Raw genomic sequence first — 26,376 nt, 5'->3', positions numbered from 1 at the left:
ACTTTCTCACGTGACATTATGGGCCAGTCACAAGCGAGGGGTGTGTCTGAAACACATGGACGAAAAGCACGTGTGCAATGCTTGCGTCACTAAAAGCACGTGTGGAATGCTTGCGTCACTAAAAGCACGTGTGGAATGCTTGCGTCACTAAAAGCACGTGTGGAATGCTTGCGTCACTAAAAGCACGTGTGGAATGCTTGCGTCACTAAAAGCACGTGTGGAACGCTTGCGTCACTAAAAGCACGTGTGGAACGCTTGCGTCACTAAAAGCACGTGTGGAACGCTTGCGTCACTAAAAGCACGTGTGGAATGCTTGCGTCACTAAAAGCACGTGTGGAACGCTTGCGTCACTAAAAGCACGTGTGGAATGCTTGCGTCACTAAAAGCAAGAGTATTGACTCTTTCGCAACCCATAAAGCCAAACAGACTTATTTTCAGAATTCATCTATTATTATTTGGGGAGATATTTTATATTAACTCATTGTCTCCCAGGTACGGATATATCCCTACCCACTCATATGGCTCTGTCTGACCTGGTACGGATATATCCGCTCAGACTGTTAGCTTGTCGCTTCCTTGTAGGTCGATCTAACGCCTGCATTCCAGCGTGTTGCTACACAATTTCTACACAGTTACTACAATTCTGAGTGACCTGCTGCAGCACAGCTGGTCTCGGCTAAAAAAAAACTTGGTCAACATAGGTGGGGTAGAAAGTGTTAAAGCACCCCCTTATCAACTTAAAATATCTTCATTTTATGGCTGATGTTGATGACGGTTGTAGCAAAGACAAACATTTATTGCACCCATTTTCATACCCCAACAAAAACATTTATTCCCCTGTCATTTTATTCTAACTGTCTATGCTTGTAAAAGCCCTTCAGTATCTGTCACACTTTTCGGATCAAAGATTTCTGTTATAGGTGTCTTGTGAGCTCCGCCGAAGTGAGGGTACCCCCAAAATCGACCTGACAAAAACGTCAGGTACCTATTAAAAGATCGACAAAAATTCAGAATTGGCAAAACTTGGAGAACTTGCCACGGGCACAAGGAGCAGCCAGGCTATTTGATTAATGTTGGTATGTGTCCCTTCCTATTAAAACAGACTTGGGGGGGGGGTATTTTTACAATTGTAAAAGTTGAGGGAGAGGGATTGGGAGGGGGTATTTCTAGGTTTGTTTGGATTTCTTTGTCATGTGATAGATAGCCCTGTAACTGTAAGTGAGATTACGGTGGGACAATGTAAATACATCAAATCGGCATTTGTTCTCATCAGTTGTGTGTGTGTGTGCAGTATTATGTGTGTTTGTGCAAGTTTTGAAGATTTTATGTTAAATTTGCAAAGGTCTCTCTCTCTCTGTAAGTGGACAAAATAGCATAAAGCATAATCTTTGGTTGAATTTGCAGCAATGTATGTGATGCATTTTAGAGTTGATTTTGGCAATACTGTTCATTGATCAATTGAAGCATTTTTGTTGTTGCTTTCTGAAGTACTTGTCATCAATTATGTTCATCGTTTCATCAATATTGTCATTATCAAATAGCGTAATCAAAAATTGTCTGTTACAGTTAGTAATGATCATGGTTTTGGTGTTTCTGTGATTTATCTCGGGGCATATCATTCTGTGCAATGAGCCTTGAATTATTTCATTAGAAATGTTATGTCTTCAATCAGTGTTACAGAAGTATGATGTTACTGTTCAGACACCAATCAATATAACCTAATAAACAAGCCATCCGGCCGACATAAGCTGAAGGAACAGTATAATAAATATGAAACATAACATATGGTCGTTTTCCTGCAACTTTTCGTGTCGTGTTTTTTCTGTGTGTGTACAGTATGCATGTATGTGTGCCTCTCTTTTTTAATCAGCTGGGCCTTTTTTGTGTGTACATGTCTTAGATTGTCTCTGATATAAGAATTGTTTGTTTCTTCCCCCCCCCCCCCCCCCCCCCTTTTTAGTATTATTTGTTCTTGCTTAAAACGTCTACACGCTTGCACCCTCACCACACGCAGTCGTTTGTTTTTTGGCATTTCTTTATTTTTGTCCACATTGTACATGTAGCTGCTCATGGTGTCGACGCAGCACTAATTTGTGCAGAACAATCAACCACTGTATGAAAAAAAACCATTCACACAGAGACAAGCCAGTCCACTGAAGTGTTAAAAAAATTCACCTGGCTTTAGCTCTTGGCGACTAGCACCAAGTCTTGCTTTTAACGGCAGTCTGTATGATGTTAGTGGATAGAAACTGTCATCACAAGTCCAACTTTGTGTTACCACTGACAGAGACAAGTAGCCAGAAAGCTTTAACTCCCCCTTGCTACCAGGCTGGGGGAAGTTTCATCTCTCTTGCTAGATCTCTCTGTTAACATAGAGACGGAAGAGAAAAAAAGACAACGAGAAAACAAAAACCATTTAGAACGTAAAAAAACAAAAATGAAAGAAACAGAGAACAAACAAGGAGTAAATAAAGGGATATTTGTGTTGAATTTTTGTCACTCCAACTACACATGAAATGACACAAAAAAAGCTGTGTGCAGAGAGCGACAGGTGGCGTGACCGGTCCCTGGGGGCTCAGAGACCAGACCAACGCCACCACTACGCAGCAACACAGACCAAAACAGCGAGTGGCCAGGCATCAGCCTACACTGGCCAGGCAGTCTCTCTGCCAGACACCGGGCGCCACACAGGGGGTAGTGTGCACACGCCACAGCGTCTCTCTCTCCCCTTCTTCCTTTCATCTCAGAAAAAAAGCAAGGACTCTCCCAACAATCCCACCTCCATCTTCCCGTAAAAAAAGGATAATAATTTAGACATTCAATATCCTTTCCCTTCATCACTTTCTCTTCTCAAGAAAATGATTAAAAAAAACTGATTTGTTCCAAGGTAACCGTGTCTACCAAATTGAATAGGCAAGGCTCAACCCAGCCGGGGAGCCTGACGCCAGTTATATGATCAGCTAAGATCCAATTGGATCAGCTAAGATCCGATAGTGAGTGATGTGTCTGTCCTGGGACTTCCACATCTTTGTGTGTGGGGAATTGGTGTTGTCAAGCGCTGCAAGTTGAGTAGAGGTCTGCCCGTAAGCTATGCCTGCCCAGTCATCCACAAGGAGAGATGGGCTCATTTCTCCTCCCGTCTCCACCCTCTTCCTAACTTAGGTATATATACATGTATCTATATCTATACATTCACACTGGCCGTCAGACCAATGCCCCCTTAACAAGAAAGCAGGGGTCGAGTGTGAGCGCAGTACGCAGGGAAAATAAGTATCAACATTATCCCACAGTCCAGCCAAACCTGGTGACAGTCCAATCAAACTGCTATGTTATCAACTCTCCTGTCATTCTCTTGCTTGCAGCAACTAGCAGCACACACTTCACTTTTTTCCCTCAATTCAAATTGTACTACACTTCACTTCACACACACGTTTCTCATACATGTTTATGTCAGATAGGTTTAAATGGATTGACAATTAAAGGCAGAAGTACTGGATTGACTGTGGCGAGTCCTAGCTATTCCCTGTGTACTGCTGTTCCCAGACTCAACCCCTGAGGTCACGCAACTGACAACTAATCATCCAGTGCTAAACATGACAAGATGACAATACAATTGTTTATTACACACCAAGATCGATATTCAGACACACACATTTTGACACCATATAAAATGTGAAACATTCTCCAGATTTGACCTTCCAAATGTCACAATGTACAACACACCACACCATGCATACAAAGCCACCAAAGACTCTCACAACACTAGATAAAAACACACGCTCAATATAACTGTATGAAATCTGTTTCCACTGTCACACCTCGTGGCTGTGCCCAGGTGAGAGGTAGTCTGCCAAGAAAAACAAAATAGATAAAACTCCACAGTACTGCCGCATGCACACTACGAACACAGAAATCCTCACAACTGCCTTGCCACATTATATTACCAGGGTCACTAGCTTAGTAGATACCAGTTAATGTACAAAAGAACCTATCAAAATGTACAAAAAGAATAATCCACACTGCAGGCCGTGCTATGTACATGCTTTGATGAACAACTCGCCTCTCAACACAAACAACTTGTTATAAAATGGTCAACATTGTTTATCACACCACAGAAATACTAGTATCCAACTTGGATCAACACATTCAAACAAGATTCATAAATTAAAAGTACGGACAGAAGCAAGAGGAAGAATGAAAGTGGTTTTAATACAGACAACAATGTTACAAATAATAATTATATGCACATGAGTGTTCACACAGCTCCACTAAACAGGAAGAGTGGGGTCAGCTCTAGGGGGGTACACAACTTTTGGTGGAGATGGGGGGTGGGGCGACAGTTGCTGGGGGTGGGGAGGTGTTCTGTTGGTCCAAAGTTACACACAGGAAAAGAAGCGAGGGATTCCACGAGTATCAGACCTTAGCTGTCCAACACTAGGAGGTGTAGGGAGATGTTTCACTAAAGCGAATTATGTCACCAAACATCAGTTGTCGGTGAACACAAGGCGTTAATTAATGCCTGGGTTTGAGACTTTGTGAGCACAACACAGCGTGCCCTGTCTCTGACTGTCTGGTAGCGTCTCTTCCTTGTCTCTGACTGTCTGGTAGCGTCTCTTCCTCTCACTTCCTTGACCCGGCTCAATTTGCAGGCTTGCTGACAGTAGTAGTAGAGTGCTGTGCACTACAGATGGTGATGGGCTTTCCACGCGGCTTCACAGTTCTGGGCAAGAAAATCATCCAGTCCTTTTCACTTTCTTCCCTCGCTCTAACTCTCTCCTCTCATCTTGATATCCCACAATGACGAGCAAAGGAGTCCTATATTTATCATCAGATTTCACAACAATGTCACAGTAACTGGACAAGCGCCGACATACACGGCCAGTCCACAGAAAATCCCTGTGAAGGGGGAAAGCCTGGGCGAGTGCGAGACACACGAGCACTGCTAGATGGTGGTGGCAAGTCAACAACATGGTCATTCAAGTCAACAAAACGGTCAATGGTCACATCCGGGTGGTAGGTCGGGTGGTCAGCTGACTGGACATGGTGGCGGGAACAGACTGCACCCTGCAGGCTCCGTAACACGTCTACAGAGGAGTTGACCGCCATTCTCACAGCCCAGCCAGCATGACACAAGTTAGTTGTGCTTGGTGGCGCCCTCGTCCCCCTGCAGGCCCACACTGCCCGGGGCAGGGGAGGGGGAGGAGCCTGGCGTGCTGGAGGCGGGCGTGGTCTTGAGGAGCGGCGCGGTCACTGACTTGTTGCCGTCCCCAGACCCGTCCGTCTTAGGTGCGGGGGCGCTGGCTCCAGGGAGAGGGGAAGGGGTGGAGGGAGGAGGCTTGTTGGCTTTGAAGGGGTTAGGGTCACGCATGAAGTTGGCAGCGTGGGCCAGCAGGTCCTGACGAGCCTTGGCTTGCTGGACCCTCATGGCGTTGGGTGGGTTGGGGGCCGCGCCCGACACTCCCTGTTGTGGAGGCTGCTGCATGGGGGGCCGGGAGGGACCTCCCCCTCCACCCGCACCAAGCAAGGTGTAAGCGCGCTGGGGCGCCATGGAGATGGAGGTGGGGGGCGGGGGTTGGGAGGGGCGCTGGATTGGGTTGGGGAAGGTGGGGCGAGGGCCGGGAGGGGCTGTGTTGCCGCGCATCATCTGGCCCATCATCAGCTGGGGCCGCACCACCGGCCCTGAAACACATCAACATAACTACATTACTACAGGAGTACACAGTCTAAAGTATCAATTCACTATCGGTGCAAAAGTTACACCCTGAAACAGCAACGTCATTCACACAAATATGCACAGAGAACACTGCAGCAGCACAGTAATGCTCTGAATAGGCCTTCTGAGCTTGAAGTTGACTTCTCCAAGACTTCGGTAAGTTGGTTATTTTTGTAAAGAAAATTCAGTGCCAAACCTTAACTTTACTGACGGGTCTGTGTTTTTGTCACACACCAGTCAAACCAAGAATGGTCTCCACAAACTTCCCACAACCACATTTGAGAGCAGATTCAAGGCTGAGCAGACAAGAGCTACAAAGCGAGCAGGTCAAGTGTTGAGTACTGACCCCCGGTCTGCACAGGTTGCTGGATGAAAGGCGAGTGGCCCAGCTTGTGAGCTTGCTGTGCTACAGGGGGGGCAGGTTGCTGGATGAAAGGCGAGTGGCCCAGCTTGTGAGCTTGCTGTGCTACAGGGGGGGCAAAGCGCTGTGCAGCGTTGCGGCTGTTCATCTGGGCGTTGAAGTTGTTGGCCGTGGCCGACAGAGGCTGCTGGGAGGCGGGCATGTTGTTGTTGCCGTGGTTACCCAGGCTGCTGGGGGGAGACTTCAACTGCAACAGTCCACGCTGTCACGTGACCATAGCCCCGGGTGTCAGTGTACTCGTCATCACTTCATCTCATTCATCCAACTTATCTCAAGTCACACACAATATCTTGTCTACAACAAAACACACACACTGCATCACTTGCCAAACTTATCTTGAAACAAAATGTCAACAGACACACTAGAGGGGCTATATAACATATCTCCACTATCAATTTATGAGTATGCCTATATCATTATTCTTGCGCTTTTTGTAAAATCCCTTTTTGTAAAAACCTCTTTCCTACCTACAGAAGTAAGCATTAACTGTGAACTCTAAAAATCTTGTTCTCATTTTGTTCTGACAGTTTGCTTGCAGCGAAATGTGGCCCCTTTCCCCACAAGTACAAGCAAGCTGATTTGATAACGAATGCCCCACGACTTTCTTGCTCCTCCCGCTTGCCCATCTGGTAATCTCGCCTGCCGGCTCATATAGATAACCATTTTCTCCACATGGCTATTATCATTTGCTAACAGTCAGCATGTTAGAAATAACTCATACAGCCGTACAGTCAGGAAAAGGGTTATTGCTACCATACAGCCGTACAGTCAGGAAAAGGGTTATTGCTACCATACAGCCGTACAGTCAGGAAAAGGGTTATTGCTACCATACAGCCGTACAGTCAGGAAAAGGGTTATTGCTACCATACAGCCGTACAGTCAGGAAAAGGGTTATTGCTACCATACAACCGTACAGTCAGGAAAAGGGTTATTGCTACCATACAGCCGTACAGTCAGGAAAAGGGTTATTGCTACCATACAGCCGTACAGTCAGGAAAAGGGTTATTGCTACCATACAGCCGTACAGTCAGGAAAAGGGTTATTGCTACCATACAGCCGTACAGTCAGGAAAAGGGTTATTGCTACCATACAGCCGTACAGTCAGGAAAAGGGTTATTGCTACCATACAGCCGTACAGTCAGGAAAAGGGTTATTGCTACCATACAGCCGTACAGTCAGGAAAAGGGTTATTGCTACCATACAGCCGTACAGTCAGGAAAAGGGTTATTGCTACCATACAGCCGTACAGTCAGGAAAAGGGTTATTGCTACCATACAGCCGTACAGTCAGGAAAAGGGTTATTGCTACCATACAGCCGTACAGTCAGGAAAAGGGTTATTGCTACCATACAGCCGTACAGTCAGGAAAAGGGTTATTGCTACCATACAGCCGTACAGTCAGGAAAAGGGTTATTGCTACCATACAGCCGTACAGTCAGGAAAAGGGTTATTGCTACCATACAGCCGTACAGTCAGGAAAAGGGTTATTGCTACCATACAGCCGTACAGTCAGGAAAAGGGTTATTGCTACCATACAGCCGTACAGTCAGGAAAAGGGTTATTGCTACCATACAGCCGTACAGTCAGGAAAAGGGTTATTGCTACCATACAGCCGTACAGTCAGGAAAAGGGTTATTGCTACCATACAGCCGTACAGTCAGGAAAAGGGTTATTGCTACCATACAGCCGTACAGTCAGGAAAAGGGTTATTGCTACCATACAGCCGTACAGTCAGGAAAAGGGTTATTGCTACCATACAGCCGTACAGTCAGGAAAAGGGTTATTGCTACCATACAGCCGTACAGTCAGGAAAAGGGTTATTGCTACCATACAGCCGTACAGTCAGGAAAAGGGTTATTGCTACCATACAGCCGTACAGTCAGGAAAAGGGTTATTGCTACCATACAGCCGTACAGTCAGGAAAAGGGTTATTGCTACCATACAGCCGTACAGTCAGGAAAAGGGTTATTGCTACCATACAGCCGTACAGTCAGGAAAAGGGTTATTGCTACCATACAGCCGTACAGTCAGGAAAAGGGTTATTGCTACCATACAGCCGTACAGTCAGGAAAAGGGTTATTGCTACCATACAGCCGTACAGTCAGGAAAAGGGTTATTGCTACCATACAGCCGTACAGTCAGGAAAAGGGTTATTGCTACCATACAGCCGTACAGTCAGGAAAAGGGTTATTGCTACCATACAGCCGTACAGTCAGGAAAAGGGTTATTGCTACCATACAGCCGTACAGTCAGGAAAAGGGTTATTGCTACCATACAGCCGTACAGTCAGGAAAAGGGTTATTGCTACCATACAGCCGTACAGTCAGGAAAAGGGTTATTGCTACCATGATCTTGGGGGACAAGCAAGCAAAAGATCAACTGACCTGTGCAGTCTGCAAATGCTGCTGCTGCTGTTGCTGCTGCTGCTGCTGCTGCTGATGTTGTTGTTGTTGTTGCTGCATGATGTTGGCGGTGAACTGCGATCCTTTGCTGATCTGGTGCTGTGGCGGTGCCTGGTGCTGGTGTTGATGCTGGTGTTGTGGTGGTGCCTGGTGTTGCTGGGCGGGGGCCAGCCCCAGGGGGTTGTTGGGGGCGGGGGAGTGGAGGGTGAGGCCCAGGCCGTGGGGCTGCGAGTTGAAGGGCTGCATGGAGAACTGGGCTGTGCCTTGAGGGGGCTGCAGTCCAGTGCCCTGTAACACACAACACACCTTGACTTTCACGCAGTACTGCCATCACAAGTATAGCTCATTTTAGACCCTATGTACTTGAAAGTTCACCTTTATTTCAATAACGGTATATTTTTTGCTCTGTGTTCCCATCAAAATCAATTCCGAGACAATGAGACCAATATGATTTTGCATGTACAAGCATGTGAACAAATGACTGTGTTGGAAAACAGATACGAAAACCAAAGTACCAATGTTCCTCCTCAAATGATCTGTACACTGCTACCTGCCATGAGGATTACCCTTGGGACCAGTTGTACCTGGGCAGAAAATATGAACAGGTCCAAATATTCTGGCTTTTTCCGCTTGATAGGAAAACTGGTGGTCAAAAGACATCCTAACCCTCAAAACTATCAGGTGGTGGACAGGCCATGGGGTCAGACCACCAACATGGTCAAAATCGCCATTGACGGAAGACAGAGGTGTTGGAACAAGACTGAAATGCTATTAGAGATGAAACGCGAGAGAAGAGAAAGGGGTGTGTGTCACCTGCAGAGTGGAGGCAGGCTGCTGGGAGGGGAAGAAGCCGGTCTGAGTCAGGGTGGGCTGTTGCTGTTGGTAGAAAGACGACGACTGCTGTACCGCCTGCACGTTCTGCACACCTGACCTACAACACAATAACAATACAATAACAACACTTGATTGTCCATTAAATGCAAGCGTCAGTCACTCCATCTCTCTCTCACCACACGTTTGACAGGCCAGGTGTTGGTCACATTATTGTTGCTGGGACTTTAATGTCATTAATTGCAGGCAAGAATGGCACAGGTCAAAGGACTCATTGTGGAAATGACCCCTACCTCAATCAGTCACATGACCACTAGCGTTGTGATTTTGGACAGATTCCTGACGCGTGGTTACAAGAGGTAGCACAGGATGAAGTTGATCCAAGGACAGTGACTGTGCCACATTGGGGGAGATGAGACACAGTTCTGACAATGTCTACATTCTTCATGGTTAACTTCTGCAAGGTGAACTGGACACATACATAGACAACTTTATTATCTCCAACGAGAAATTCACCTGTGGTGCAACTACATCTGTAAAATAGAGAGAGAGAGAGATATCAATTACCTAGGCTGCTGCACAAGCTGTGAGGGTAGGATCTGCGAGGTGTTGAGTGACTGTGAGGTCTGCACAGCGTTGCCTAGCAACTGGTTGGTGCTGAAGAGCTGGCCCAGGGGCTGGGTGAGCTCCAGGAAGATCATCTGGGACAGCGGCACCGAGTTGTTGCTGAACGGCATCTGACTAGGGCCCAGGTTCTTGGCCAGCTGAGAGTCTGAACAACAAACAGGCCAACTTTAGTCTGTGCACTTTGCAAGGAGCTCTCTTCGTTTCAAGAGACCACAATCAACTAGAGAAACTGTTTGACATTCAATTTGTCATGGTGCCGTCCACACTACAAGATAAGCATGGTATCACATAGCACCCCCCTTTCTTTTTCAACACGCAAAGTAAGCTTCAGAGACTTTGACCACTCAAAATCCATGCTACATACTTTCCTTTTTATATGACGGTACGAGTACCTACAATGCAATACGACGCGTATCTGTTTCTTTGGGGTCCTGATTTGGCCTAAATGGTCCGCTGGACCCATCAAGCAACAGTTAACTAATTAACTAACTATCTCTTTCTTTCTACCTGCTTTGTGCCAGGTTTGAGCGTTTGCAGTTTTTAGTAAAGTTGTTTTACTATGATTTTTGTTTAAACTTTGAAATTGCTGGAGTGCATAGAGGATGGTGTGATTGAGTGCAGGGCAGAGAAACTCACTGAAGGGAGCAGCGTTGGGGTTGGGTCCCTGCTTGATGGAGGTTGACATGAGGGAGGAGTTGGCGGAGGACACCATGACGGTGCTCATGTTCTGCTGACCGAAGGCCGGTGTCTGAGGACCCCCCATGGCTCCTTGCTGGCTGGGACCGGCGGGACCCGGGGCGTGGGATCGCTGGAAGGGGGTGTATATGTCCTGCTGGGCCGCAGAGGGGGGCAGAAAGAGGGAGGGCTGGGTCATGGCGGGCTGGGGGGGCAACTGAGGCTGTGGGGGCTGCTGGCTCGATGGCTGGGGCTGCTGGGAAAGGCCGAACCCGTAGTTGGCCTGCTGGGGGAACTGCAACATGGTACACAGTAACATCACACTACTGTACAGTCTCAATTTACACACAATCACTTCTCATTCACACACGAGCTGATCAAAGTTACCAAATGACTGAATAGAACGCTGCATCTAACTCAGTACCAGTACAGGTATCAACAGATTACCAAGAAAAATATCAGGCTCATTTGAATCGACTGTCCTCTCCACCACAGACTTATCATGCATGTGGGCAAGACCGTCCAACACATAAGAATTGTTTCATCTTCACACCAGTATTCAAAGCATCAAAGTGTGGAAGACACTCTATGGCACTGATCACATTTTACCTCTACCTTCCAACCTCTTCACCATGCCTTCAGCCACCTTGCATAACACACACACACACACACACACACACACACACACACACACACACATACATACCCGTGTGTCCTGTGGCATGAGCTGTGACGCAGCCTGTGGCATGAAGGGCGTGAAGGTTTGACCCTGGGGCATCATGATGGGGGGGCTGGGCACCGCGGCCGGCATGGAGGATACCAGCGACGACCCAGACATACCCAGACCCGACCCAGACATGGCCAGACCCGACCCAGACATGGCCAGACCCGACCCAGACATGGCCAGACCCATACCCAGACCTGACCCAGACATGCCCATCATGCTGTGGCCTGACCCAGAGCTGCTCTCCGCCACGGGGTGAAGCTGCTGGGGACGCACCTGTGAGGGAAACCACTATTGAACGTCTTTTATCACAATGCACGCCTACCATAACACAAAGCTATTTCTACCATAACACAATGCTATTTCTACCAGAACACAATGCTATTTCTACCATAACAATGCTATTTCTACCATAACACAACACTATTTCTACCATAACACAACGCTATTTCTACCATAACACAACACTATTTCTACCATAACATAACACAAGGCTATTTTGCACTCTGATGTGAAAGACGCGTCCTATTCAGAGCCTCCCATAGCGATGAAGTATTTACCACACGAAACAATCAGAAATGCATAAACCATACACATGCACACACAATCTCTCTCTGACCAAATACTTAAAAATGGAAAGCTTGACAATGACGTTCCAAAACTGTGCGACCAAAAAAAGTGTTGACAGCTTTACATTCTGACGGAACAGCTTCTAACCACTGAAATCGGGAACATAACAATAACCATTTTCCCCTAACAACACACGTTTAGTACCTCGTTAGTTTCTTTTAGCAGAAGCAGCAGCATTTAGTCAACCCACAACGATGTTTAAATCCAATGAGCCCCTGAATTCACATGGGTGTTACTGGGAAAAATCAAAAAACCTGAAAGGCAGGGGTCCAAAATGCTCAAGTTTGAAAGAAAGTTTCTGGACACCGACGAAACCAAATCACAATAAGCAAGATGGCGGCAAATCCAAGGGAGCGAACCGGTGTCAAAAGTCGGATCGGAACCGCTGCTCGTTATTTCAACTTAGCGAAACGAAGCTTTTTTTTTTAAATTTTTTTTTTAAGAAAACCGGAATTTCCGGCTTCAGATTTTTTCAAAAACCGGAAATCCGGCAAAATCCGGAAGAGTAACACCCATGAATTCCATCCAAGTATCTCTGTGTTTTCAAGCTGGTTTTCCCAAAGACACTAGCGCAGAGCTCCACCTACCTTACAAACGTTGGAGGGCTCAGAGAGACTGTGGTGACTGCTGACAGGCTGGGACTGGGACTGGGAGTGGTGGTGGTGGTGGTGGGAGTGATGCACCTTGCCCTCAAGCCCCTCGCCCTTCATCTCCCCCCTGGGCACGAAAACCAAGGCGTCGGGCGATGGCGGCGACATGCCAAGCCGGGGGCCGGTCACCGACACCTGGGCGGTGGTGGTGAAGGTGGGGAAGGAGGAGAGGGTGGTGGTGGGGGCGGTGATGGTGGTGACCGTGGTGCTGACGCTCAGCGACGTTCCTAGGGAGCTGCTAATGGACAGACTGCTCGACCTGCACATAACACACACACTGTAACATCTCTACTATCACATAACACACACACTGTGACATCTCCACTATCACAGAACACACACACTGTGACATCTCCACTATCACAGAACACACACACTGTGACATCTCCACTATCACAGAACACACACACTGTAACATCTCCACTATCACAGAACACACACAATGTAACATCTCCACTATCACATAACACACACACTGTAACATCTCCACTATCACATAACACACACACTGTGACATCTCCACTATCACATAACACACACACTGTAACATCTCCACTATCACATAACACACACACTGTAACATCTCCACTATCACAGAACACACACACTGTAACATCTCCACTATCACATAACACACACACTGTGACATCTCCACTATCACAGAACACACACACTGTAACATCTCCACTATCACATAACACACACACTGTAACATCTCCACTATCACAGAACACACACACTGTGACATCTCCACTATCACATAACACACACACTGTAACATCTCCACTATCACAACACACACACTGTGACATCTCCACTATCACAGAACACACACACTGTAACATCTCCACTATCACAGAACACACACACTGTAACATCTCCACTATCACAGAACACACACACTGTAACATCTCCACTATCACAGAACACACACCAGGGTTCGACACTAACGGGGGCGGGGGGCGGAACGCCCCAGAGTTTTGTGTTCCGCCCCAAACATTGCCGAAGCTTGGGGCCCACTCCGCCCCAGGATAAATTCCAACAATGACAAACCGAAAATTCTAATGCCAGAGCCAATCACTAAAAATCGCCAGTCAAAGTCGTCACTGAAATTTGCGTTACGATCAATGCCGCAGTCAAGAAAAAAACACATTGAAATCGTCGAAGGACAATGCCGCAAGGGAAATAACTCCCAGATTGCGCTCTTTAGCGTGAGAGATAAGTATCGCCTTCAAATGCCAAATGTGGCGACACATCCCTGGTGTAAAAAGACATGGAAATGAAGATGAAGAACAGGGTGGAGAGAAACGAAAAAAGGAGACTGATGCAGCCAAAAGCGCGAAGCGCTGTCGTAATTTCAATGTCAAATGGTTGAAAGAATTTCCCTGGCTTCAGTACGATGAAGAAAAACAGACAATGCATTGCCGCACGTGAATACTGAGAGTGGGCCCCAGATTTTTGTTTTCCGCCCCAGCAATTTCCATCTCTGGGGGTGGCCCCAGGCCAAATAAGTTAGTGTCCCCTGCACACACTGTAACATCTCCACTATCACAGAACACACACACTGTAACATCTCCACTATCACATAACACACACACTGTAACATCTCCACTATCACATAACACACACACTGTGACATCTCCACTATCACATAACACACACACTGTAACATCTCCACTATCACATAACACACACTGTAACATCTCCACTATCACAGAACACACACACTGTGACATATCCACTATCACATAACACACACACTGTAACATCTCCACTATCACAGAACACACACACTGTAACATCTCCACTATCACAGAACACACACACTGTGACATCTCCACTATCACATAACACACACACTGTAACATCTCCACTATCACATAACACACACACTGTAACATCTCCACTATCACATAACACACACACTGTGACATCTCCACTATCACATAACACACACACTGTGACATCTCCACTATCACATAACACTGTAACACACACACTGTAACATCTCCACTATCACATAACACACACACTGTGACATCTCCACTATCACATAACACTGTAACACACACACTGTAACATTATCACATAACACTAACATCTCCACTATCACACACACTACAACATCTCCACTATCACATAACACTGTAACACACACTGAAACACAGCACACATACTGTAACACCTCCACTATGACTGCAACACCATATCGATCTTGATAACGCTACAACCATCAATCATCTATCATGATAGCTGTCCCACTATAACGCAAGCTTGCGCTGTTGCTGGAGATGGTGATGAGAGATGGCAAAGAGTGACTCACTTTTGCTCAAAGACGGTGGGCAGTTCCCAACAGTTCTTGCAGGAGGCGATCTTGGAGTTTAGCTCCTGGGTGGCGGGGGAGGTGGGGGAGGTCAAGGCCCCCACGCTGGAGGTGAAGGTCACCTCGTCTCTGTCCTCCCGGGACTCCACGGGGCTGGGGCGGCGGTCCAGTGGCTCCAGTGTGTCGTCAAAGCCAAAGGCCAGCTGGAGGTCCGAACCCTGCACACACACACACAGGTCAGGATTCCAAGTCATTCTCTGCTTCAACCCCCGTCTAACGTTGCGCACAACTCTTAGTTCTCTTATCAGATTCTTGACTTCACCACAATGTGGCAGCTACCCCTCACATGGACTGACCCACTCCATGTCCCCGACATATTCAAGTTACTTTTAACTTCTTTTTCCCCCGTCATGTATTTGGAATGTACCCCGACTCCAACCATCATTCCATTCCCTGTCTGGTGTCAGCTACTTCACCAAAAACCATACATACCTCATATACACACAATGTTGACACTCGAACGCTAACAGTATGTTTAATAACAAGCACTGGGGTTTTGTTATGATTAATACGTTCCAGTACCTACTATTCTTGGGTTTTTTATTCTTGATTTTCTAACGTTGCTGTCAATGTGTTTTTGTATTTCTAGAGAGAAGAGGTGCTAGAGGCTTGCAGCAATGTGTACCTTGCCAAAGATGGGTTCCTTGAAGCTGGGCGGCATCTGGATGGGCTGTGGCTTGGTGGTGGTGTCGTGAAGGGGGGTCGGTTTGTCCTTGCTCAACTCCGGTTTCTGGATCACCTTGCTGTTGGCGCTCGCCTCCGCCGTCTTGCTCACCACCTTCTCACCGCCGCTCACCACCTGCACACACACACACAGAGTCTCCATGTAACAACCACTCCTTCACACAGTCTCTATGTAACACCCACTCCATCACACACACACAGAGTCTATCTCACACCCACTCCATCACACACACACAGTCTCCATCTCACACCCACTCCATCACACACAGTCTCCACCTCACACCCACTCCATCACACACACAGTCTCCATGTAACACCCACTCCATCACACACAGTCTCCATGTAACACCCACTCCATCACACACAGTATCCATGTAACACCCACTCCATCACACAGTCTCCATTTAACACCCACTCCATCACACCCACACAGTCTCCACCTCACACCCACTCCATCACACACCCACACAGTCTCCACCTCACACCCACTCCATCACACCCACACACAGTCTCCACCTCACACCCACTCCATCACACCCACAGTCTCCATGTAACACGCACTCCGTCACACACAGTCTCCATCTCACACCCACTTCATCACACAGTCTCCATCTCACACCCACTCCATCACACACACACACAGTCTCCACCTCACACCCACTCCATCACACAGTCTCCATCTCACAGCCAGTCTCCATGTAACACCCACTCCATCACACAGTCTCCATGTAACACCCACCCCATCACACACAGTCTCCATCTCACACCCACTTCATCACACACACACACAGTCTCCATATAACACCCACTCCATCACACAGTCTCCATCTCACACCCACTCCATCACACACACAGTCTCCATCTAACACCCACTCCATCACACACTCACAGTCTCCATCTAACACCCACACAGTCTCCATCTAACACCCACACAGTCTCCATCTATCACACACACACACACAGTCTCCATCTAACACCCACACAGTCTCCATCTAACACCCACTCCATCACACACACACAACTGACTCAGCCTGTGCTTTGTGCTGGCACACCTTCTCACACTGACAACGGCTTGTTGGACCCCACACAGCAGCACCAAGGGCTCACTATGGGCGGGCAAGGGCTCACTATGGGCGGGCAAGGGCTCACTATGGGCGGGCAAGGGCTCACTATGGGCGGGCAAGGGCTCAATTGTATTCTTTAAAACTCACTGTAATAGACCAATTGGGCAAAGAGCTGTGGGGTTTGTGTGGGTTTGGAAAGAATCAGTAACTTTGCTTTAACTGGGACAAACATCACTGGGTTCTGTAAACGTGTTTGACACAGCCTCTCGCTAGTGACTGGCGTGTTATCTCACATTTCACAAATTGGAAGACACTGACGCTACGTACGAGCGCAGGGGATCGACTACCAGAATTGCACTTCCCAACAGCAACGCATAATGTTTGGACCTATTTCTCTCCTTGCTTGTTGACTTCAAGCACGTGTTGGCCGGAAGCAGAAGTGGAAATATTTGTCTGAGCTTCAAGTGGCATAACACTGCCGAACGATCATGTAGCAGTGACATTTATTTAAAACAATTGTCTGTTAACACATTTTGCGAACAACTCTTGTATAATACAGTTTTTTTACATCTTTGTTTTATTTGAGAAGATAAAGAGTAACTCTACATCATCCACAAATCCCAATGTTCTTTTGTCACCATTTGCTAGTGTATCCCCCTAAAAGCCCAGCAGAGTGTTGAAGCACCTTGCTGACTACACGTGACATGCCCCTGACCCCATGCATTGCGACTAGCTGCTGCGTGTTTACCTTAGGTTGGCGGGGAGGCTTGGGGGCGTCAAACTTGACCGAGACGCCGTCTGCAGCCTCCCGGTGGTCCGCCAATAGCTTTTCACTGACCTGCAAGTAAAGCACCAAGCGCTGGCCATGCAATATCACTCAGCTTCTTTACTGTATGCCATGCACTTCTTAGCTCCATGCCAATCTGCACCTTGCTACTTATCTGACCACTTCTTGTCACACTACATCAACTGTCTTCTTTGTCTGATGCCAAGTTCTATCATCTTTTTTCAGTTAATACCAAGTTCCAGCAACATTAACTTGAGTTAGTGCCATGCTACAGCACCTTACTTGTTGAGTTATGTGGAGCTATATCCACTTTCTAGTCCAGTCAACCCAGTGCAACCTCACTTTACAGCAATGGTGCGCTACAGCCAGGTGTTTATCCTCTGTGCGTGGGATGACCAGTGCAACCTCACTTTACTAGCAATGGTGCGCTACAGCCAGGTGTTTATCCTCTGTGCGTGGGATGACCAGTGCAACCTCACTTTACAGCAATGGTGCGCTACAGCCAGGTGTTTATCCTCTGTGCGTGGGATGACCAGTGCAACCTCACTTTACTAGCAATGGTGCGCTACAGCCAGGTGTTTATCCTCTGTGCGTGGGATGACCAGTGTCAAACACCGATCAGACTTTACTAGCAATGGTGCGCTACAGCCAGGTGTTTATCCTCTGTGCGTGGGATGACCAGTGTCAACCTCACTTTACTAGCAATGGTGCGCTACAGCCAGGTGTTTATCCTCTGTGCGTGGGATGACCAGTGCAACCTCACTTTACTAGCAATGGTGCGCTACAGCCAGGTGTTTATCCTCTGTGCGTGGGATGACCAGTGTCAAACACCGATCAGACTTTACTAGCAATGGTGCGCTACAGCCAGGTGTTTATCCTCTGTGCGTGGGATGACCAGTGCAACCTCACTTTACTAGCAATGGTGCGCTACAGCCAGGTGTTTATCCTCTGTGCGTGGGATGACCAGTGCAACCTCACTTTACTAGCAATGGTGCGCTACAGCCAGGTGTTTATCCTCTGTGCGTGGGATGACCAGTGCAACCTCACTTTACTAGCAATGGTGCGCTACAGCCAGGTGTTTATCCTCTGTGCGTGGGATGACCAGTGTCAAACACCGATCAGACTTTACTAGCAATGGTGCGCTACAGCCAGGTGTTTATCCTCTGTGCGTGGGATGACCAGTGCAACCTCACTTTACTAGCAATGGTGCGCTACAGCCAGGTGTTTATCCTCTGTGCGTGGGATGACCAGTGCAACCTCACTTTACTAGCAATGGTGCGCTACAGCCAGGTGTTTATCCTCTGTGCGTGGGATGACCAGTGTCAAACACCGATCAGACCCCAGGTAATGGTCAACTGCATAGTGCTCACTTTGGACACATAAACCAACATGTCACGAAAATGTAGCTGCACTGTTATCACATTGAACAAAACACTATCACACCTTTCATTTCATCTGAAGGAAGAAAATAAAATGGCCACTACATACTGGCTTACAACCTTGAAAGGTTCTTTTACCGAAGAGAATGTCAAACCAATGAGGCCGAGCGCTGTCAATAGATGTGTTAAACAAAGGGCAGTAAGCGCTCTAACTGCAGACCACATGTGTCATGGAGTGAGTGACAGTTATTCGGAACTAATCTCCTGGCACCTGAGAGAATAACAAGCATTGACATGAACAAGCGACTTTCATCCTAAAAAATGCTTATTATTCTCTCAGGTGCCAGGTGCGTGGTTCCGAATAACTCTCACTTACTCCATTACACATGTCGTTGTTCATTTTACACTTAATCAAGCATTCTACATCATTGGTTTGACAAACACACAAAAACATCACAACAAACCCAAGGCTGGTATTTACACTTATAAGTACACGGATAACAGCACAATAAAATAGGGCTTCAGGCAGTGAGAGTCAGAACTGGCTTTCAATGGGTTTAGGAGGTAGGAGGCAAGAGTGGGGGACACAGAGTCAAGCCTTTACCCAAAGATAGGCCAGAGAAAGCCAGGATGAGAAATGAGGGGCGTAGTGAAGCCAGGGAGAGTAAGCAAGACGCCAATAGAGGACTGGTGTGGGGAGAAGGACAGGGAGGGAACATACTGCACAAATCTGTCATATCATCAAATCATCCTTCTTCACACTACTCCCTTTCTTTCTTTATTTGATGTTTAACGTCGTTTTCAACCACGAAGGTTATATCGCGACGGGGAAAGGGGGGAGATGGGATAGAGCCACTTGTCAATTGTTTCTTGTTCACAAAAGCACTAATGAAAAATTTGCTCCAGGGGCTTGCAACGTAGTACAATATATGACCTTACTGGGAGAATGCAAGTTTCCAGTACAAAGGACTTAACATTTCTTACATACTGCTTGACTAAAATCTTTACAAAAATTGACTATATTCTATACAAGAATCACTTAACAAGGGTAAAAGGAGAAACAGAATCCGTTAGTCGCCTCTTATGACATGCTGGGGAGCATCGGGTAAATTCTTCCCCCTAACCCGTAGGGGGTACACTACTCCCTGCTAACTTCCTGATGAAACAGGACTAAACCAATTATTTTCTGTCCCTAAACACCACAAAATGCCCAAAGTCGAAAGATGTAGTACAAACAGGGGAGTAAAACGGAACAGCCGTTTTTGTGTGCCTGTGTGAGCTAAGTTGCCGACTGACACAAACTTTCGCATTCGGCTTTTCTTATCTCGTAACTCCACACTAAATACCCCAATTCCCCTCTGAAGTATTGATGTTCAACCCATGGCACTAACATTCATGTAGTCGTTTATAACTGAGGTTGAAAAATTCGCTTCATGACGAGACAAGTATAAATGCCATTCACCAAACTGAAAACTTCGCTGCCGTCTGTTCGCGTTGTACGGATTAGCTGTTCTCTTCTCCTCCCCTTGTTGCATCCTAGTTCTTCAGTTGTTTCTAGTTTTCCTTTGGTGTTGTGTTTTGGTCTTCTTCATAAGTAGTCTTGTTCAAAATTAAAAAAACTCAAACTTCTTTATGTTGTATACGAATGAACTAATAAAAAGCTGTTCGATAGCTCTGTTGTCAAATCAAGTTTTTTTCCAAAGTCAGTGTGGCGCCTGCGCAAAACTAATGCGCATAAGAAACGGCGTCTGCTATCAAAATCTGAGATCAACGCATCAACGCAAAAACTGTCATTTTGTAAGTTTGGAACAACAAATCAAGGTCAGAACAGCTATATAATCGCTATTGTATTTTCAGCGTAGCAATAGGGTCCGATATTTAGATTTGAACAAGTATAATGCCGACGAGTCGAAGACGAGTCGGCATTATACTTGTCTTGTCTAAATATCGGACCCTATTGCTACGCTGAAAACACAATAGCTGTTAATGTAAAACTTTATGAATGCTAATGTGTCACTGCCAACCAGTAATGCCGATACTCATGCGCAAAGGAAACAGAGACCAAATTGATGAAAATTCGCAAACCACCGGTCTTGTTTGCAAGATGTGAGCGCAGTAAAGGCAGCTAGACATAAGAAGTGAAGCAAGCCCTGATACAGGGCAGGTGGTAGGATTACAAGCACGACACAGCAGCAAGATAAACAATTGCAAAGAGCCCAAAGCAAGCCTCCGGACACTGGACATGACACAACAAAAGCAGAGGCTTGGATAAGATAAGAAGCATGTTGTAGGATTCTCAAGCAAATCACTTTGCTCTACTGTACTGTCCAAACTCTAAAGGCTTGTCAATTTCTGACATTTTTACCTGGAAATAGTTATTTTTTTAATAAGTCCAGCTATGGATTAATAGATGATTTTCATGACAGGATCTCAGGACTCGTCGTCATGCATTTGCAGGCAAAGGGGAACTGTGAGAAAGTAATCCTGCATGCATGGCGCACTGGCCCGAGCTAGGCAGGACAGTTGGTTCCTCAAGACACTACGTTCCATGTTAGCACAATGTGGGGCCCACTACTTGACATTCGGCACACTGGAGGACCAGGTCTTTATCAATACAGTGTCAACAGTTGCCTCAAAGGGGTGGCATCATTCTCTCACAATGCCACGGCTACTTGTTAGGGACCTGGGGAGCGGGGGTGGGGGCGAGGGAGACTTCCTAGTCTGGACGGGGTGTGTACCTTTGGTTCAGAATCCTTCAGCTTGTTATCAGCGCTGGGGGAACTCCGGGTGGATGAAGCAGCAGAGTTAGCCTGGCCATCACTTACGTCAACGCCGCTGTCGTGCTGGTCCCCTGGCCCCTCAAACTTGCCGCAGTCCACCACAGACACCGACACCGCCGTGGCCGAGATGGGCGGCAGGCTGGCCGACACCGCCGTGGTCTTGGACAGAGACAGACCGGTACTGGCGGTGACGGAGGGAGAGACAGTGGCGGTGCTCGGTGCCGCTGAACTGCCGCTTCCTATGGTACCCACTGTGGCGGCAAAGCTGATTGGCTTGGCCCAGGCGCTGACGGTGGGGGGCGGGGCGGGTGCCATGGAGACAGAGATAGGGACGGGGCTGGCGGCAGAAGCCACAGAGACGGCAGGCAGCTTGACCACTGTGGTTTGTGCCGTGATGACCGACACCGAAGCCACCGCTGTCAGCGTGACACCAACCTCCCCTGTGGACAGACGTCAGCAGTGTTAAGCAAATGACAAGCCAACCCTTTTATGCAACTTGGACACGCTGACTCCATGTCATGGCTCCTTGTACAGTCTCAAACATTTGCCACAATATTTCTCACCAATTGACATTCAGGCAAATATTGCCACAAATTCCAAAGTTCTACTTTTGGAAATTATGTCTGGAGATTGCCCAAAGACTTGGAAATAAAGAGATGAACCCATGTAATGTTACTGGTAACCACGATTTCCATCCTAACTATGTCGAATCTTCTTCCAAGGGGGCATTCCCAGCGTGATGCCGTGTTAACTCAGTGTTCAAAATATAAGAGTGAAATCACAATTGTTCATTGGATTGACAGATATGTATGCATCACTGTAAACACACATCTCTTTGCCACTAAAGTTAAATTCATACATGTAGATCACACGAATGTGAGCATGGTTAAATTCCCAGCAAGATGTTGTGTTTACTCAGTGTTCAAAATATAAGAGTGAAATCACAATTGTTCATTGGATTGACAGATATGAATGCATCACTGTAAACACACATTTCTTTGCCACTCAAGTTAAATTCATACATGTACATCACACGAATGTGAGCATGGTGAAATTCACAGCAAGATGCTGTGTTTACTCAGTGTTCAAAATATAAGAGTGAAATCACAATTGTTCATTGGATTGACAGATATGAATGCATCACTGTAAACACACATCACTTTGCCACTAAAGTTAAATTCATACATGTACATCACACCAATGCGAGCAAAGACTCAGTGTACAGATGCGTCTGTACCTCTTGTAGAAGACGGAGACTTTAGGATGCAAGAGTGTCTGCCCCGGGTTTAAGCCTCAAGACAGAGTATGATGCATACCTTTGTCGTCCGTGGTGGCCACAGCCGCTGACTGCTGGAAGGGGATGCTGATGGCCATCTGGTTGTCCCACTGCTCGATGTTGGCCATGATGTTCTTGTTCATCTCCTTCTCCTTCTCTCTCTGCTCTTTCTGCTTGGCCAGGCGAGGCGGCAGCTTGTTGGACTTGGAGTTGTTGCTGCTGCGGGTAATCTTGGGCGACAGTCCTTTGGGGCGCGCGATCACCTGTACACGGCCAGCACAGAGTGGTCACTACATTGCCGTGTCACTTATTGTAGCCCCAAAACACAGTGTGGTCACTACATTGCCGTGTCACTTATTGTGGCCCCAAAACACAAAGTAAGTGCTGTGTTTTCACACAACTCAGTTGCCAGAAAACACAGTGTAATGTGACTACTTACAGCACAAGTTTTAGGCCATGCAATCATGTAGACCTGTAACAATCTATGCTGCCATGTCTTCATGCAACTGACTGTGAACTAGCAAGAAAAGGTTGTCAATGTGCTTGATCTTGGCTAACAAACCATCACACCATGCCATTACCTGCACAGGGCCTGCCAAGTTTTCACACAACTAACCGTTAAAACACCAAGCACAACCCGTTTGACTGTTTGTCCAAGTTGAGTCTGACACCAGATACTGACGCGCATGTTGCGAGTGGCTAAACGCATGCACTGTCTACTCAACAATGGCTTTGTCCCAAACAAGCTAAGGCAAATGTGACCTCACTGCCCTCCATTTACAGGTTGTGCTGAGATCCACTACAACATGCCCCTAGCATCCCATACAACATGCCCCCAGCATCCCATACAACATGCCCCCAGCATCCCATACAACATGCCCCCAGCATCCCATACAACATGCCCCCAGCATCCCATACAACATGCCCCCAGCATCCCATACAACATACCCCTAGCATCCCATACAACATGCCCCTAGCATCCCATACAACATGCCCCCAGCATCCCATACAACATGCCCCTAGCATCCCATACAACATGCCCCTAGCATCCCATACAACATGCCCCCAGCATCCCATACAACATGCCCCCAGCATCCCATACAACATGCCCCTAGCATCCCATACAACATGCCCCCAGCATCCCATACAACATGCCCCCAGCATCCCATACAACATGCCCCCAGCATCCCATACAACATGCCCCTAGCATCCCATACAACATGCCCCTACCATCTATATATATATACGACTAGTGTCTGTGTGTCTGTGTGTCTGTGTATCTGTCTGTGTATCTGTCTGTGCGCGATGCACGGCCAAAGTTCTCGATGGATCTGCTTCAAATTTGGTGGGCATATTCAGGTAGACCCGGGACACGACACAACCTGGTCGATATTTCAACACGTGCTCTCAGCGCGCAGCGCGGAACCGATTTTGGTTCCACCTCAGCTATTTTGGTTCCACCTCAGCTACCCGGGCCCCCATACCGACACACCATAGCCGCTACACCACATCACAACGCCAAAGTTCTCGGTGGATCTTTTTCAAATTTGGACACCGTATTCAGCTACACCCCGGACACAATATCATCGATGAGATATTTCAACACGTGCTCTCAGCGCGCAGCGCTGAACTCATTTTCGTTTTTGTGTTCATTTCACCATTATAAGTAACTCTTCCTTATCTTCTCCAGTGTTTGGCGTTTATCTCCCTTCCTTCGTGTGGCTTTCCCGTTCAGTTCTAAGTTACTATTACTATTTTTAGAATGTCACTGCGCTGTCCACAACGCTTCCCTTGCACCCGTAAGTTGTTCTTACTGTCAAAGTGAAAAGGTCGAATCAATTTATAGCCACGCGAAAAATACACTCTCACCTATCTCTATATATTTATAGATACAGATATGCATATATATATACGGCTTCTCTGTGTGTGTGGGTGTTTGTGTGTGTGTGTGGGCAAAAACCTGTGTATTGTAGAGTTCTGTTTGTGATGTGGTCTAGCGGCTTTTGTCTGTCTGTATGTTCTGGCATGTGAGAAGCCACAGCAGATAATATAGGGCCAAGAAATAAGCTCTAAAATTCTCAATCCCGTTTGACAGGACTTCGCCTTCAAAGGTGATTGTGGTGAACCGCCACGCTGTCTGTCTCTGTCTCGCGCCGTTCACCCCAAATTCCCGTTTCTGAGTAACTATTTTTAGAATGTCACTGCGCTGTCCAGAACGCTTCCCTTGCACCCGTAAGTTGTTCTTACTGTCAAAGTGAAAAGGTCGAATCAATTTATAGCCACGCGAAAAATACACTCTCACCTATCTCTATATATTTATAGATATACTGTAGATATACATATACAGTCGACTCCGGATATTACGTCACCCCTCGGGGGATGTTTTTGAGCGACGTTATACGCGGTGACGCTGTATCCGGTTCATCGGTTATAACGTCACTTTTACGCGCGGGTGATGTTATATCCGGAGTCCAAGAGTTATGTCCCTTTCTAAAGTACTGACTGGTTTAATAAAACTGTGCAGAAAGGAAAAAGTGCAACTTTAGTGTTGTTTAAAAATCACAACAACATATTGTTGTAAGTTTTAAACTAACTTATTACAATAATCTTTAATTCACTTCCTCATATATAGAATTGTGGACTATTCTCTTCTTTGCGTATTTCCAAAACCTGGCTAGACCATGAATACAAAATTGTATACACAAAATTTTTCCCGTAATTCGGCAATCGTATCAACGTACAGTATTGTAGGCTACATGCTGATTCTGAGACAGGTTGCTAGTGTTGGAGTGTCAAGCTCCGTCTGGTTCCATCGACAATCTCAGTCTTTAATTATAGTGTCCGACGTTATTAGCTTTAAGGACACACACACACACACACACACCAGGGCCGCGGGCCGGACAAGTACGTTTTTAGGGGGGGGGGAGGCTAAAATGTTGAAGCGGGGTGGGGTCGAGGGGCGAAGCTGAAGAAATTTTAACATTTATACATAAAAAATTATCCTATTCTTGCACAAAAAAGTCATTTAAATAATGAAATAGCACCACCAGAAATGTAACATATTAATTTAGAATTGATGCATGAAGAAAAGATTAGCTTGTCATAAACATCAACGAAACAAATTTTCTACTTTTATGCCAAAAAAACACATTCCAAAATCAAATTATACTGTATTTTGCCACTATAAGATGAACTTTACAATGTTAGTCTGTTTACATTACTTGGCATTTCAAACATTGAATGAAAGTATCTAGACTTCAATCTTACCGTAATGGGTTCAAAGGTTACCGAATACTACTACAATTATCCGGAAAAGAGAGGAACAAAATAGAGACAGATGAGGCGGTAGCG

General features: G+C 46.7%; 1 protein-coding gene across 8 annotated transcripts in view; it reads right to left on the bottom strand.

Annotated features, from left to right (window-relative positions):
* Positions 1 to 2,017: 2,017 nt before the first annotated feature.
* The window catches only part of LOC138948344 (protein PRRC2C-like), a 65,990-nt gene continuing 41,631 nt past the window's right edge, over positions 2,018 to 26,376 (bottom strand). For 4 of the 8 annotated variants that reach the window (XM_070319865.1, XM_070319869.1, XM_070319868.1 and 1 more), the window contains exons 28-40: positions 23,066 to 23,288; positions 21,708 to 22,189; positions 17,552 to 17,641; positions 15,681 to 15,854; positions 14,996 to 15,213; positions 12,610 to 12,931; positions 11,375 to 11,668; positions 10,630 to 10,963; positions 9,934 to 10,138; positions 9,349 to 9,466; positions 8,518 to 8,823; positions 6,060 to 6,336; positions 2,018 to 5,679 (exon numbers count right to left, since the gene is read on the bottom strand). In XM_070319865.1, coding sequence (XP_070175966.1) covers positions 5,135 to 5,679; positions 6,060 to 6,336; positions 8,518 to 8,823; positions 9,349 to 9,466; positions 9,934 to 10,138; positions 10,630 to 10,963; positions 11,375 to 11,668; positions 12,610 to 12,931; positions 14,996 to 15,213; positions 15,681 to 15,854; positions 17,552 to 17,641; positions 21,708 to 22,189; positions 23,066 to 23,288 — 3,588 coding nt within the window. In that variant the 3' untranslated portion in view covers positions 2,018 to 5,134. The remainder of the gene's footprint in view (positions 5,680 to 6,059; positions 6,337 to 8,517; positions 8,824 to 9,348; positions 9,467 to 9,933; positions 10,139 to 10,629; positions 10,964 to 11,374; positions 11,669 to 12,609; positions 12,932 to 14,995; positions 15,214 to 15,680; positions 15,855 to 17,551; positions 17,642 to 21,707; positions 22,190 to 23,065; positions 23,289 to 26,376) is intronic. The other 4 variants (XM_070319866.1, XM_070319871.1, XM_070319872.1 and 1 more) reach the window with 4 other exon arrangements.

This window comes from Littorina saxatilis, linkage group LG15, assembly GCF_037325665.1.
Source record: "Littorina saxatilis isolate snail1 linkage group LG15, US_GU_Lsax_2.0, whole genome shotgun sequence".
NCBI classification, from domain to species: Eukaryota; Metazoa; Mollusca; class Gastropoda; order Littorinimorpha; family Littorinidae; genus Littorina; species Littorina saxatilis.
The sequence above is the reverse complement of the archived record's forward strand: the minus strand, read 5'-3'. Positions and strand labels throughout refer to the sequence as shown.